The 16,202-nt window shown below is 38.1% G+C and overlaps 1 protein-coding gene across 2 annotated transcripts in view; it reads right to left on the bottom strand.

Annotated features, from left to right (window-relative positions):
• Positions 1 to 14,335, bottom strand: part of LOC145694787 (uncharacterized) — a 42,569-nt gene extending 28,234 nt beyond the window's left edge. Inside the window, exon 1 of one of the 2 annotated variants that reach the window (XM_081771425.1) lies at positions 13,956 to 14,335. In XM_081771425.1, coding sequence (XP_081627551.1) covers positions 13,956 to 13,997 — 42 coding nt within the window. In that variant the 5' untranslated portion in view covers positions 13,998 to 14,335. Of the gene's footprint in view, positions 1 to 13,683 lie in introns of both variants that reach the window. The other variant, XM_081771424.1, reaches the window with a different exon arrangement.
• Between the last annotated feature and the right edge of the window lie 1,867 nt (positions 14,336 to 16,202).

Below are 16,202 nucleotides of genomic sequence, written 5' to 3'. Positions count from 1 at the left end.
TCTGGTGCTTGGGGTCCCGGGTTCGATCCCAGCCCCCGCCAAGTGAACTTTGTGGTGGACAAGCATCGTGTGCGTGGGTTTTCTCGGGGTTCTCCCATTTCCTCCCACTTTCTTCATTCCACCATTTTCATTCATCACTCATCATCACCGTCTCCTTTAGCCTAACCGGCATAACCGTGGGACGTAAAACTCAAAGATTTCATTTCATTTCATTTCCTTTTTATATTTTAAATACATTGTAACATTACTAATACTTATTATGAGTCAAACATCCTCTATTTAAATAATATAGACTGTAGTAAAAACAATAATTATACACTAACGATATCTTTAATATCTCGGAATTCTGAGAATACTCATAAACATAAATACAACACGTGTTCTTCATATCTTTGTGAGCAACTGAAAAAAAAAAAAAACTGAAATCTAGCAGATTTCCCTGATTTTTTAAATACATTTTGAAGTATCTCTCTGACTAATTTTAATTTCCTTAATTTTCAAGTCATTATAAACCCTGTATAATGGAAAACTAACGAATTCAAAACTCTTTTTAAGGTTTAAATCCCTGTCTTTATTGCACCTTCTTCTTTTGATGGTTATCATTCCCAATGTTTACCACCATCATTATCATCTCCTTCTACCATTTCATCTTCTGAAATGGAGCTTTTATTTATTTATTCGATTTCATTCATACTATACTCCGACCAACATGGTATTTGACTTGAAAATTTTCGAGATAACTAAAATTTTACGTATTTCTAACACTAGAACAAATTATAGCCTACAATCTTTATGAGTTTTGTGATTCTACTATCACCACCGTTATAGCTAGTGTTACTGCACTTCTAGTATTATTAATAGTACAAATAATATTAACCACTACATAACTAATCTTATGAAAAAACAATAACGATCAATGACTCCTCAAATCTCACAACCACCTCACTCTGTTCCTCATATCTCACGACCACCTTTGCAAGCACGATTTATTTTTTTTTTTCTGTATGGTGGAACTGTTCGCAAGTGGTGCATTACGAGCTCCTTCCACCTGGTCAGATCATCATTGCTGACCTTTACCCTCAAAAATTGCAAAGGATGTACATTGCGGCAGAAGACGCCGGCATTGGCGAATCGCAAGCGTGTGCTGTTCCTGCATGATAATGCTCCCACATGTGGCAGAGGATGGGGAGACCCTTCAGCAACTTGGCTGAGAGACACTGTGCTATGTACCATATTCACAGGACCTGTTTCAATTCCTCAACAACTACCTTCGTAAATGAGAGAGTCCTGTGGAAAGCACTCACGGACTTCTTTTCATACACGACTACCGTGTTTTATCATCAGGGTACTGTGCAGCTGCAGGAACATTGGTAAAATGTGTTGGATGTTAATAGAGATTACTTCGAAACCTAAAGGTACGTACCGATCACTGTATTGCTTTTTGTTTATCACTGCTCTAGAACGACAACTTTTTTTGTTACCTTATACCATTTTGTTGTGGTAGTGTCCGGTATATGCAAACAACGTGGTAACCGGAAAACAACCAAAATGGTGTACTTTTTCCGATTTTTTAAATAGCGAGTGGATTTCATTTGGTCATAATATTTCTAAAAAATGTCCAATTTTAATGTGGTTTGTTACAAATGGCACGGGAAGAACGAAAATTTTGTGGGCCAGTCGTTGTGGTGTCGTCCGGTGTATGCAAGCAATGTGGCAACAGGAAAACCGTCAAAATGCTTCAGTGCTTTAGAGTGGAAAGGGTGGAAGTCTTGACTTAAATCATTAAAGCGCCTGGCAACATCGGTAAACGGTAGAAACATTTTTACGTTCAGATGTTATCATGAGACGCGTTGACTAAGATCGGTTTTTCAGTGAATTCTAGCGTCTATATTGTTTTGTGTTGTACACTGAATTGTTTAACCCTTTCCGGATCCTGGCTTTTTGGGCTATTTTTTAGACTTTCACTCAAGCAGCTACTGTATCGTCACTATTTATTCTAGGATCATGGTTCATACCTCATTCTCTTTAGAATAGAGCTGGCTTTCGAATGGTACCACTTGCATGCTCATACCATATACCAGAAGCGGGAAAAAAATGTCAAAGTGAAAATTTCGGAGGGAATAATTTTTTTTCTCGAACTTTGGCCCCCCCTGGACCCCCTCTGTGTGATCGTAGCCATCAAAAAAAATCTGATAAATAGTACTTGGTATACTGAATGTGTGTGCCAAATTTCAAGTTTCTATCTTGAATAGTAAGGGCGGGAGAATTTTTATCAAAAATTCCCACAATGCCCCAAAGTACCATAAAACACTATGATCTCAGGGAAAAAAATCCTGAGACATCCCTAATTACCCTAGGACTATAATCCGCCAATCATTCTCTTCAGAATAGAACTGTCTTTCAGGCGGTACTATTCACAAGTCTCCATCATGTATCTAAGGCGGGAAATTCCTTAAAAAAGGGATTTTTTGGGGCAAATTTTCCCTTTTTTCAACTTTTGCCCCTCTGGACCCCCCCTGTTTTTACGCAGAAATCGAAAAAAAAACTTCTGGTAAATATTACTCGGTGGACTGGATGTTTGTGCAAAATTTCAATCTTCTACGTGAAACAATAGGCCCGCCAGAAAAAATTTCCCTACCATGCCCCACTTTTACCCTATACAGAAGTATATTTGGATAAAAATTCACTGAGACGGCCCTAATTACCCTAGAATAATAATTCGACCGTCGTTCTCTTCAGAATGAAACTGCCTTTCAGACGGTATGACTCACGTGGTCCTATCATGTATGTAAGGCGGGAAAATGACGAAAAACGGGATTTTGGGGTGAAAAAATCCCTATTTTTACCCCTTTGCCCCTCTGGTTCCCCCCCTGTTTTAGCACTGACATCGGAACAAAAAATCTGGTACATACTACTCCGTGGACTGAATGTTTGTGCAAAATTTCAATCTTCTACGTAGAAAAATAAGCCCGCCAAAAAATATTGAACATACGCTTAGAAAATGAGAAAAGAAATTTTTGACTTATGACGTCATCACTTCCTATGTCTGGACGCAGGACGGTCTGAAACCATACGTAATGTCTTCTGCAAGGCCTCTGGACTTGGAAAAAAAAAAAAAAAAAACCGGAAGAAAAAGCTCAAATAGAAGAGAAATAACGCAATATACCATGAAAAGTGCATATGGTACAAATTGTACCATAGGATCCCGAAGGGGTTAATATTTCATACACTTTGGGACGTGTGTATTTATCCATCACTGCCACGCACTGACCACATCAGCGGGAGTATGATGTACGTGTACCTCAACATGACACAATACTGGCTCTAGTTGAAGCAGAAAGCTGGAAACCACTGGGTCGCTTAGTGAAAAAGGTAAGTATCGATCGGGACATGAAGGCGTTGTTGCTGATATCGTGGCTCGTCTTATGAGGTCACCAAAAAGTCTGTCGATACGGGACGGGAACCGGAGACGGGATACGGTTACTCTATATGCCAGAAAGCTGCAAAAGCAGCATGATTACGACCTCACAAATAACTGTTATTCAGGACTTGCTTTACCCAGATCGGAATAAACGGGTTACCTACTGTCAATGGTTCCGTTCAGTTCATTACGCATTTTGCAAATCACATGGTTCATACACGAAGCATGGTTTCATTTGTCTGCCTACGTAAACTCTAAGAGTATGAACATGTAGGCATCAGAAAACCCACATCGGCTAATTGAGGTACCAGTCCATGCCCTCAAAATTGAAGTATAGTGTGCTGTGTCCACAACACGAATAGTGAGACCCACTTTTTCGAGAGAACAGTGAATATAGTTTGTTATATGGACATTTTTAATGAATTTGTCCAATAACTGGACAACACTGAACTAACAGGTTATTATCAGCATGAAGGGACCACATGACGTCTCATGAAAGTATGGCCCTGATCAGCAATTACTTTGGTGATCGGATCATTTCTTGTGGCTGATGAGGTCTCCTGATCTTAGGTTCCCAGATTACTTCCTATGGGGTTATCTACTTATCTGAAGAGTCGAGTGTATCGTGATAACCCACCAACACTAGAGTATTTCCGAGCTAATATCACAAGACAAATCGTAAACATCACTCAGGACACATTGCGGGCAAGGCAACTGTAACAAACACGGAGCACGGCTTCGGCTGTGCCCAAACGAAGATGGAGGTCATTCCTAACATCTGCTTTAAAGATAAGTGATTACTATCCTTCCTGCATCATTTGCAATAAACCATATTAAAATTGGACAATTTCTACATATGTTATGACCGAATAAAATCCACCCGTACTTATATAAAAAAAAAAAAAAAAAGCCACTTTGTCGACTTTTCGATTACCACATTGCTTGCATACACTGGACACTACCATAACGAATGGTGCATAAAATGTTCATCCTCCTGCGTCATTTGCAACAAACCGCATTCACATTGAACAATTTTTACAGATATTATGAGCGATTAAACCTGCCCACTCTCAAAAAAACTCACTCTGTATAATCAATGTCAGAAACGGCACAAATATAGCTCTCTCAAAAGGCCGTTACTTTTCGGAGCTATATGACCACTTTCCCACACAATATCCACCCTCTCTGCAAGTCCATCCCACACAGTATTTTGGAACTACTCGTAATAAGTTCTCGAGCGTGTTTATACGTACTGCTACCTAGTGATCGAATTCTTTATCATAAACCTCAAACTGCCTCCTGTACTGCGAAAACTACTCGAGAAGATGAAGAAAATTTTAAATATGTGTTTCTTACGTACATTAAGTATATTTAATTAAACAAAAAATTAATTTAAAATTAACTAAAGATTAGAAACAAATTTAATTTCGTCCTCTTTATTAATTAACGGAAAAATACTTGATATTTAATAAACTCAAAGGTACTCGCTTTTGCTCCTTCAAATTATTATAGATCGTAATATATATATATATATATATATATTAAATGTCGAATTTTGGCCGACAATCGTTAGGATTATCAAGACTTACACATGGAATAGTGTTTAGTAGGAATAGTGTACGTACACAATTTCAAAAGTGACTGTATATAAACTGCAAGTACCTATCGCTCAGATTTTTCATCTACATTTATCCCAGATATACATACCATTCGCCGTAGTTATTACCTCTCGAAGGAAGAAACGAATTCAGCAACTATGGGTCTTGAAAATTAAATTTTATAGCAAATTAAAGTTCCTGCCATAAAAAAGGAAAGGTAAGATATGTTCTCCTTGTCAATTGTACTGAAATTTTACAATTAATTGCAATCTTTCTGTGCACAGTACAGAGGATGGACAAAAATATGGAAACCCCTGAAAAATTGCACATTACCTTTATTAATAGCGAGTAGGAATGCCTTTGGCACGAAGAACGGCCTGCAGTCGACTAGGAATGGAGAAATACAGGTTGCGTATGATTGTCAAAGTGATGTTGTACTATTCTTCCGACAAAGCAGCTGCAAGTGTTGGTCTCCAAAACTGACCACAAGGGGTCAGTGATATTGAGGTCTGGCGATTGTAAAGGCCATGGCAGATGTGACACTTCATCTTCGTGCTCATCAAATCAGACCTGGATAAGCTGTATGAAAAGGGGTTCTATCATCTTGAAACACAGCATTACTATTTGAGAACAAAGTCTTCACCATGGGATGCAGCTGGTCACTCAAAATGGTTATGTAGCCCTTGGCAATAACATGGCCATGCAGGATGATGATGGATCCGGCATAATACTAGGATATGACCGCCTAAATCATCACTGAACCACCACCATGCTTTATTCTTTGTAACAGACAGACTGCATCGTAGGCTTGTGCTGTCGTTCTCCACATGTAAACTCGGCAAGCAGTTGCAAACAATGTAAAGGAAGACTCATCCGACCAGATGGCAGTCTTCCCTGCTCCATTGTCCAGTTTTTATAAGCGTTGCACCACTGTCTCCGTATAGCAACATGGTCAACAGTCACGAGTAGTTTGGGAACTGCAGATCTGCCATAAATACCCTGCTTGTGGAGTTCTACCTCTGACTCTTTGACGTTAACAGGGTTTGTAAGCATTATATTCAGCTCAACTGAGACTTTCAGCGCTGTGATAAACTTCTGCTGGTCACAAACCTACCCAATGTGCGTCTGTTTCTGACACGCAATACACACTTGCGTCCACATTGATGCGGTTTTCCCGGAACACTCGTATGCAGTCATGATCTTCGAGACTGTGCCTCTTGATACAGCAAACATTTCCGCTACTTTCGTAACGGAAGCTCCCACCAAACACACACCCACTTTTTGCCTTCTTTGAAACTCTGTCAGCTCAGACATGATTCACGATACCTCTTCTATACCAGGTGTTTCCATATTTGTGTCCATCTCCTGTATTTTCAAATAGCAATTAAATAGTGTGCTTAGTACTTGTTTTTATAAATGTAGAAAAATACGATATATATATAAACCTGGGACATGACACTGAAATACGTATGAATTTGTTTCAAAATATAGGTTTTCGAAGAATTCAAATTAAAAAATGGAATGAAATTAAGAAAAAAATTAAAAAGTAGTAATACAATACATCAAATTAAAACTCAAACAAAAGTTACAATTTGGTGCTTATCAACCCTTCTACATCAATTCTAGTTTGATTTATGAATCATTTTGTGATTACACGTAAGGGAAAAATTGCGTCTTATTTTTTATTTTTATTTTATTTTATTTATTTATTTTTTTTTTTCATATTCAGAGGGCTCTAGCTGAGAAACTACAAAATGTAAATTCTGGAATTTCGCACTTTTTTCTATGTTAGATAGCACTTCATGACAACCAAGTACGAATAAAATCACAAAGTGAACACGCTCATTTTTTCTTTTTAAAAAAGAATAACTTTTTTTCTTTTTTATACTTCACTAAAAGAGATAATGAACCTTAAACATTGATTATGTTATTACTTATGGTATATGTAAGCTGTTAATTTCTTACATTACTCTGTATCAGTGAAGTGAGATAATAGACCAGTGATGGACAATTTTTAGAAAGAGGTTCAAAGAAATAAGAAATTTTAGGTGTGCCAACATAATTTACTAACAACAATGGCACATTTTACAAAATTCTTGTAATACTAAGTCAGGGCGCAAAATTACAAAGCCAGACGCACTCGCCAATCCAAAAAATGATGGTCATCAGTATTTCTCATGTACAAATTAGGAAAGGTCCCCCATCACCACCACTACAGCTTTTGCTTTGACAAAGAGATTACATCAAAACATAAAATTTCAAAACCAGACAATTAGATTCAGGATAATCAATTTTGAACTGGACAATTTATATAATGTTAAAAATATCTCCATTTATTTACTAACTGATTGATTGGCTGAAAGAGAAAGCAGTTAGGTGACCAGTGATAATGGTACCTCATGCAAATATCTATTATTTAAAATATTTTACGTATTTACTTATTTTGTTATTTATCACTGACATCGTGACGTGATTGGTTGATCGATTCTAGGCACTGGGCTGTCCCCCCAGCTGTTCTAGCTCCAAACAGCGGAGGAAACAATCTCTCGTGTTGAAGCCAGGAGACAAACCATTTCGATTGAGGGTAGCAAAGGAGAAGCGAATTAATGTTCTGAAGACTTAACATTCCGTGTTTTCTCTCTCTCAGTGACAATTAGTTTCGTGCGAAACAGACACCGTGCAGACTTGTGAGTTTAGGCAGAAATCATTCTTACTGAACACTGGACGCTAGCTCTAAATTTCTAGTTGCCAATGGCGACCGGAAATTTTGCGCCCTGCTAAGCCCTATTCATAATTTAAAGATTACGAACGAGAATATGATTAATCAAATTGAGACTGCATTTCTAAAAGTTTTTTTATAATCTTGTCCGAACTGTGATTTACTGATCCTCAGAAGTGAAGTTAAGTGCTCTAAGATTAATTTCCCTTATTCTAGTTTCAAAGATTACGAATAATGTCGCGGGCCAGACAGAACCTATCAGAGAGTCTCGTCTGCCATGCGGACCATAGTTTGTTCTTTACTGGGATGAAGCAATAAACGTTCTATGGTAATAGATTTGGTACAATTTTACAAGCTTTAGTCCAAAAAATTATAATTTTACGGTTAAAATGAGTGAGTGCACCTAAATAAAAGATATGCAAGATATTAATTTTCACCGGCGCTGCAGCTACGTTAAAAAAAAAAAAAAATGAATGCTTATAAAATTCAGTTTATAGATACGAAACAATGATTAGTACTACAAAATTTCGTATTACTGTTCTATCGATAAGTACATTAATTTTTGCTGCGAAAGTATATTTTTATCAGGACAGTCATCGTATACTTCGACAGTAGGGTAACTCAGTAGTAAAGCGTTAATGTGTGTGACTTGGTCCGATCTCAAATCATGTGAAGTTATGATGGACATTACCGTGTTAGCGAGTTTTCTCGGGATAATTCCACAATTCTTTCATAATCATCTGTCTTCTTTAGCCTAAAAGGGATAGCCGTGTGACTTAAAGACTTCAATTCATTTTATTGTATATCTATGATGAACGTTAAAAAAAAAAAAAAAAAAAAAAAAAAAAAAATGCATGGAAAAGGCACACTGTAGTTAATACAGTGTTACTAAATATGCAATATCAAACATCTCCATAAACCTGTACGCACATTCGCAGAATAATGTTCGAATTGTTAAAACACTATGTATAGATGGCAGCAAGAAAGAAGCAACTGTAATAAATACCTATCACAAACAAAGAAGTGAGAGTTTTGTTTCACAAATGTGAGCGACATGCACTCCAAATCTTTCAGTTCAACGTCCCACGTTGAAGCCGTTTAGGCTAAAGGAGACAACAATTAAGGCGCGTGAATGATGATGGAAGAATTAGTGGGAGGATACTGGAGCACCCCAAAAAAATCCACGGACACGATGTTATCCATTACAAACTTACTTGAGCGGGGAGCGAACCAGGAGCCCTGCGCACCAGAGGCAGGCGCTCTACTACTGAGCCACCATGTCCCCCTACTCTAAAACTGAAACATTTACAGGAGAAACAGAGTAATGAAAAAGTTTCCGATATTACATCGTTCTCTTATTGTTTGCCCTGCAGTATTTAAATTCAACATTACTCTTTTGGGGTGAACTGCTGTATCGGCGGATCAATTTTAGAAAATCTACCTGGACAATTTATTTAAGTTTGTGAGAAAAGTAAGTGAAAGTCAGGTGAGGGAAATAGTTGAAGTTGAGAAAATACTACTTGTTGTTAGTTGTTTTTGATGTGAGCGGCACTTTATGTGGAGGCGGAGGGACTATTTGGCAGAGAAGTACACTAGCTTTGATTTATGGGAAAGGGAGTGTGGAAATGGTCCGTAAATAACAAGACTGTTACGTATCGTGTTTGAGTTTTACCGAGTTGTACAAAAATAAGGAGTGTCAGTACGTTGAAATAGGCACGGTCTAGTAAACAGGCAAGCAGTTTGTCGTAAGTGTAGAAACGAACTGGAACTACAGAAAAAAGAGGAACATCTAACCAAACCAAAGTAATCTAATTTAGTACGACACCCCCCCTCAAAAAAAAAAAAAAAAAAAAAGTGGGAAAAAACGAACTGAAAGCACTCGGCCGTTCCTAGGCGTAATAGAGTTCTTCCGCTAGGTAGGTCTAGTAGAAACCTTCTCAAATCAGTTGCCCAAGAGGCGTCTGCGTAGGAGGTTGATGTTTGATTGTAGTGTTGTTTTTCTCAACTGCTGTCGTTTGCCGTCTGCGAAATCGTTATGAGAGGTTTAAAGGAACAAATGCTCGTTCTGGGCGCTCTTCATCATCTCAAAACAACGAAAACATTGAAAAAATCAACAAGGATCGCTGTTTCACGATCGACGAAATTTTAGAACAGACAGGAGTGACTTGGAGCTCGTGCCAGCGGATTTTTAATGAGAATTTTCAGAAGAGTCGCGTTGCCGCTAAGTTTGTTTCTCGCCTGCTCACACAGGATTTGGATATTTGGACTCTCAGGAGAAGGCTATGGTTTCCTACCCTCCGTATTTGCCAGACCTAGCCCCGTGAGACTTTTTTCTATTCCCAAGAATGAGAAAATCTAAAAGGGAGGCGTTTTGATAATGTGGAGGGTGTAAAAAGAGCTTAGGAGAGGGCACTGGACGATATAGAAGTTGAAAAGTTCCAGAGATGCTTCAAACAGTGAGAAAGAAGACTGAAGAATTGCATCCCATCTAATGGAGATTACTTTGAAGGAGACTGAAAATATTTTGTAAAAAACTTAATAAAATTTATTTTTTAGAACAAAGGTCCGATTTTTTTTGGTCCTCAGTCGTATAATTTGGTACTTTTTTGGATAGCATTTAGTATCTTCTCCAAGCTGTACAGATATAAACCTAAGCCACGCATTTTATGACAAGTGTTTTTCCACTCGTTTATGTGCATACCCAGAGTCACTGACGCGCCTGCTCGCTACCGCTTAGGCCCCCTTGCTGCGCTCCTGCACTGACTAGGTTAGATAGTTTTCGTGGTTTTCAGTAGCCACCTAGCACAAGATGGTTCGTATTCTATGCACTAGTTTTTGTGCCATACGTCCACACTATTTCGAACAATAATCGCTGACAAGTGGGCCCGAGCCATAACCTCTTATTTTGGGGGAGAAAGTAAATATTTACTTTTTTTGGGAGGGTTCTGTGTGGTCCGGCGATACAGCAATAATGTCTTCTTTTGTAACGTCCTCGTTCATGCGTATACCCACCTACGGACACGCCTGTTCCCTACGGACACCCCCGCGTTAATCTACCTGTGACATTTTTGTGCTGATTCGGTTATATGCAATTCGTACTCTTTAGTGGCAATGTAGCACAGATTATTTAGTGTTTCTCAATTTGTAGTTTTTACAGCATATGTTTGTACGCTGTATTTACGTATACCTATAAAATAACAGTTAAGCCATCCTACAGTCAACTTATACGGATGGCACCCAGGACACAATGGGTGATATCAATAAAATGGAGAAGTTGCTCATTATTCCCAATTTTGTAGTAGTTACTCGCATTGGTATCAATAAAAAGAGAACTGAAAACTACTCTTCTCGGCTGACCTCGGAGAAGCCCCGCCCTTTTGAAGTAACCACACCTCTATTCTCGAGCCGAGTAACTACTCCGCGTTTTATATCAATAAAAATCGAAGACTAGTGATACTGGTAACTTCTCCAAATTTGTGGAGCAAGCTAAATAGGTCACTCCGTGCGAAATATGGCAGAGTATATGATTGTTTTGCTACGTAGAAAAACTTGTGAACTGCATAGAAATGTTGCAAATGGAGATTACAAAACACATTATAGGTTCATGAAAAAAAAAATGTAGAGTGATTAGCACAACATTTTTTTACAGGAGAATCAACCGAAATTTGGAGTGGTGCACTACGTAATGAGGAAAAGATGCGGGTTTTCTTGCGTTACGTGAGTGATCCGGAATTCCAGGTCTCAGGGGATTCTGGTGTGGCTCAAGGTACTGTCTATGACTACTACAAGTGTAATGGATGCGATTATTGCGAAATCTGAAAATCCGGAAGTGTGCGTAATATGCAAACAGCAAAGGCAGAGTAGCAAGAACAATGTACATTTCCGGGTGCTATCGGAGCACTTGATTATACACACGTGGCAAGAAAGAAACCTAGTATTTTGGAGACGAATACACTAATAGGAAGAGCTCATTCGTGGCTAAGCGGTTAGCATACATGCCTTTGGCATGGGAGACCCGCGTTCGATTCCCAGCGGGAGCTCATGTGGTTCGGATTTCACGTTAATCAGTGGGTCCCGTCTCATATAGCCTCGCTACTGAAAAGGATGTTAAACTGAAAATTAACTCAACTCAACGTTGATAGGAAGGGTGTACACATGAGAATGTAATTTTGATTATGTCAAGGCGAAAGGGGACACGTATGGTGTGAAAAACTTAACCAGATGGACGTGCTTTACGACGTGACTGGCTTTTTTTAAAAGGAAACAAAGGGGCCAAGTGTCTGATTTCGTTCTTAAAGCCAAACAACCTACAAAGACCTTGGACAACACGTGATATGCACTTATCGTGTTAATCTTGATATTGCTGGATTCGAATCAACATCCATCAGCTCCAATCGGTTCGTTCCCATGGTTTCAGTGTTACTTTCTTGTTTTCCGTTTTTTCCTTTTTGTTTTATTCTCGCTCGAATATTAAAAACTTTTTTTTTTTTTGGATTTGTGTCCCAGTCGTTGATGTATTTGATATTTCGTTGCATTTCACTGTAATTGCCTTCAAAGCTTCGGCTTTCCTTCGTTTACTTTCTGGTAACTGTGATTTTGAAAGTACCACTGGAAACTTTTATAACATCCACAAATGCACTTTGAAGCTGTCGTTGCTACTTGCCCGTTCCATGACGTTTAGGATACTACGTCATAGGTTAAAAACAACGAAATGACCGCGCGAAGGATGGGAGAAATGAGTAATAACTTCTTTCATTGATATGACTCACTACCACGCGCAGAGGAAACGCGAGTGAACATTCATAAATCTGGAGCAGTCTAGACTTGAATAGTGGCTTGTTTTATTGATACGAAATTGAGGGAGGAGATTACTCCAGGTGTAGTTACTCCGATTTTCGAGCAGGACTTCTCAGGAGTAGTTACTTATTTTTATTGATATCACCCAATATAACGTAAGAATGTAAGAGGATCATAGGGTGGATAATTACCTTTTCAAACAATTTATTAAGTGAAAGACACATCTGTGGAATAAATGCCGAAATTCCTTGTTTCTCGCGAAGGTATACTCAACCACTCATTCCTCCTTGTACGAAGTATAAACTGCCCCACCCAAAGCCTGAAGCGCACGGTAGCCCAGCCCACGTTTAGCGTACGGCGGTCGCCTCACGCGCGACTTTTTCGTGCACCACACTTAATGCAGGTACAATAGACAGATTTTGTAGTCATTACTAATAAGAACCCTTACTTTACAACTGTACAAGGCCAAATGTAAGTTATATATATGTGCGAACTAAAAAAAAAAAAAAATGGGTTACTCACTCAGAAACGAGAAATTACACACTAATAATTTTATGAAAATTGATCAAAACTTACTTAACCTTAAGCTAACCCGTTCCTAACCCCGACCCTACTTATTTATATCTTACTCTACTCTACCCTACTCTACTGTACTTCTTAAAAGGGCCCTTTTATCGATGCGCAGCTGGAGCGTATCTTGTAAAGTTTATCCTAAATATTTATTTTTTTAAAAAATTCATGGTAATAGTTAAGAACATCTACTTCTCATCTCCCGTGCACGAGGATACATCTTACTGTTGCACTACCTAAACACCCTAAGTACAAGGGCAAGAACTCAGTCTATTACCTACTTTTTAATATCCTAGATAGTCAATGAATAATCCCTGAAAGTATGGCGTTTCTCGTCCTTCCCTAAATGGGAAGTACGGCTCCTTAACTATAACCGTCAAGTTTACCCGAATTCTCTAATGAAATTTAAAAAAAAAAAAACAAAAAAAAACAGCCCTAATGTTAATGAATATCCTTTGCTCACTAGATGAAATTTTCCAAAACATAATACCGTAATTAATCCTTGCACTAGAACTGTCTGTAAGGACATTGAACTTTTCTAAACTATTTACACATAATTTGTAAACAATAAAACCTACGTTAATAATTGGCACACAAGCTGCAATTTTAGCATGTAGTTGACGAGTCCGACCTTCATTGTTGAAGATATCATACTTAATTCCCTCATTTGATGAACACAATCTACATAATGTATAAAACTTTGCCATTTCTTGAGTTCGAGAGCCGAATGAAATCATCATTACACAGCCCTCTTCACACACAAATTATTATTTTCATGTGATGTTATTTACTCCCGTCCACACACAACCACAATGTTTACAAATTCCACATATTCAATTCAGGTTCTTACTTCCAGAGAGCACTTCGAACCCAACGCCAATGTTTTCGACATTCATTTATTTATCGACCGTACCCATTCCGCAGAATCTCCTAGCTTTCACCTCAGGGGACAACAAGCACAAGCAGCGGAAGGTGTTTGTTACATGCAGATGGGTAAAACAAGTTTCACCCAATTTGTTCATTAAATATACGGAGAAAAACTGTCTATCAAAGAGGATAGTAATCGGCAAAACTTGTTGACATGAAGCAGATAATTATAATTTTTAAACCGCAGATAGACTATTCTGGGATCTTATAGATACTTCAAGCCATTCCCACGCTCGTGAAATGAAATAACCATTCCGCAACACGTTAATATTACCGAACAAATTAGAATCAATTTATTACAATATAACTTTGTGGCAGTAGTGCCAACTTACTAGTAACAAGGAATATAAAGCGAGACATCATTAGGACGCTCGCTTGCAGAGTCTCGTTCCCACAATTTTTGAGATGACAAAATATTTATTTTGAAATTTCACTAAACAAGAGACCCCGAAGAGCTTAAGCTGATCAGCAGCTAAATAAACTTCACTGAACGAAATTACTTACAAATTAGTTTCAATTATATTAAGTTTATCCAGAGCCGGCGCTAGCAGTTTTGCCGCCCTGGGCGGTACTTTTACATGCTGCCCCTTTAATCTGCAACTTTATTTTGACAAAAAAACGTTCGTGTCACGAAAAAGTAGGATGCCCCGTTTAAAAACACGTAAAAAATGGAAAAGTAAACAACAAAAAATGAGCTAACTCTCGAATGCTCACGTAATATTTAAACTCCATACATGTCACAATATTCAGTATGATCGATTTCGCTGTATATCTGTGATGTACAGCAGTGAATACAGAATATATATATATAAAGTGCTTTAGTCACAACTAACAATTTTAATTTTTAACTTATTTTATAACAAAAGATGTTTCCAATAGAGTTGATTGAGTTTATTTTTTAGTTTAGCGTCCCTTTCGTCAGCGAGGCTGTATGAGACGTGGACCTACTGATTAACGTGGAATCCGAACCACATGAGCTCCCGCCGGGAATCGAAACCGGATCTCCCACACCAAAGGTGTTTCCAATAGAGTATGGAGCATGAAAATAATAGTGAATCATATATTACGGCAAAACTAAGTGATTAGCCTAAGCCTTATGATGTACTAGAACACAATAGTGATACATGAATTTAACATACCTTAATTGAAAGAAACTTTTCTTGCTTTGATATGAGCAAATTTCTTTATAACATCCGCGTAGTCTAATCGTGTTGTATTGATATCATCGCTAGGCCACTCAAGCGTGTTTCAGACGTGGAAGACGTAGATAGTTTTTAATAAACTTAAGTTTCAAAAAACTTTTTCCTCCACTTGCCATGGTTACTGGTAAGGTTAACAAAGTTATAAGTGCAACATTAACATTGGGAGTAAAGTCATATTCCTTAATTAATTTTAAAGTTTCTTTTGTTGAACTTTTACGCTTAACTATAGCGGATAACACTTTCAGTTCGTGCCGGCAAGTTCAGTACCTTTTCCGACAAAAGTTTAGGTGACATAACTTTAAGATTACTTATATCGTAATGAAAATCGAAATACTCGCTGTGATGTTTAAGTTGCTCAAACTTTTCTCTTAAAGCTAACACAATCACGTCCAGAACTTTGTAATAAAAATCGCTCTTGCATCTTGTTTGTGGATCTTCAATAGCTTCATCCTCTGCCTCGTACTGAAATTGTCTCTTCCTCTTTCAACTTTGAGCTTGCACATGATGATGACAACTCCATCATATCAACTAAGATTGAAACTTTGCATCATTTCTGCTCCTCTCAAAGTATTCAGATATATTGTCAAGAAACATCAACTGCATCCAACACATGAGAATCAATGCTTTGGAGACTTTTACTTACTATGTTTATGTGGAGTAAAAAATCATTACACAGAGCATCGAGGGCGACCATTCTATCTGTTCTATTGCCGTTACTTATTTGAAGTAAGGCATCATAAACTTACGAGGGACTCGTATCTCAATGGTGGAATCAGAGCATCAATTCGGCTCTCGCACCTTGTGGTGCTTAATGGTTTTAAAGTGAGACTGCTAATATGTTCCTTTAGTATGGCCCAATGTTCAACCGATGGAGAAAAAAGTTCTAACTTTTTTAGCTATACAAAAAATAGAACGGTGTACTGAAATGCTGTGGCTGCATCATTAACTACAAGGTTTAGTGAATGACT

Source organism: Thermobia domestica, chromosome 9 (assembly GCF_964235325.1).
Source record: "Thermobia domestica chromosome 9, izTheDome1.hap1.1, whole genome shotgun sequence".
In the NCBI taxonomy this organism is placed as follows: Eukaryota; Metazoa; Arthropoda; class Insecta; order Zygentoma; family Lepismatidae; genus Thermobia; species Thermobia domestica.
The sequence above is the reverse complement of the archived record's forward strand: the minus strand, read 5'-3'. Positions and strand labels throughout refer to the sequence as shown.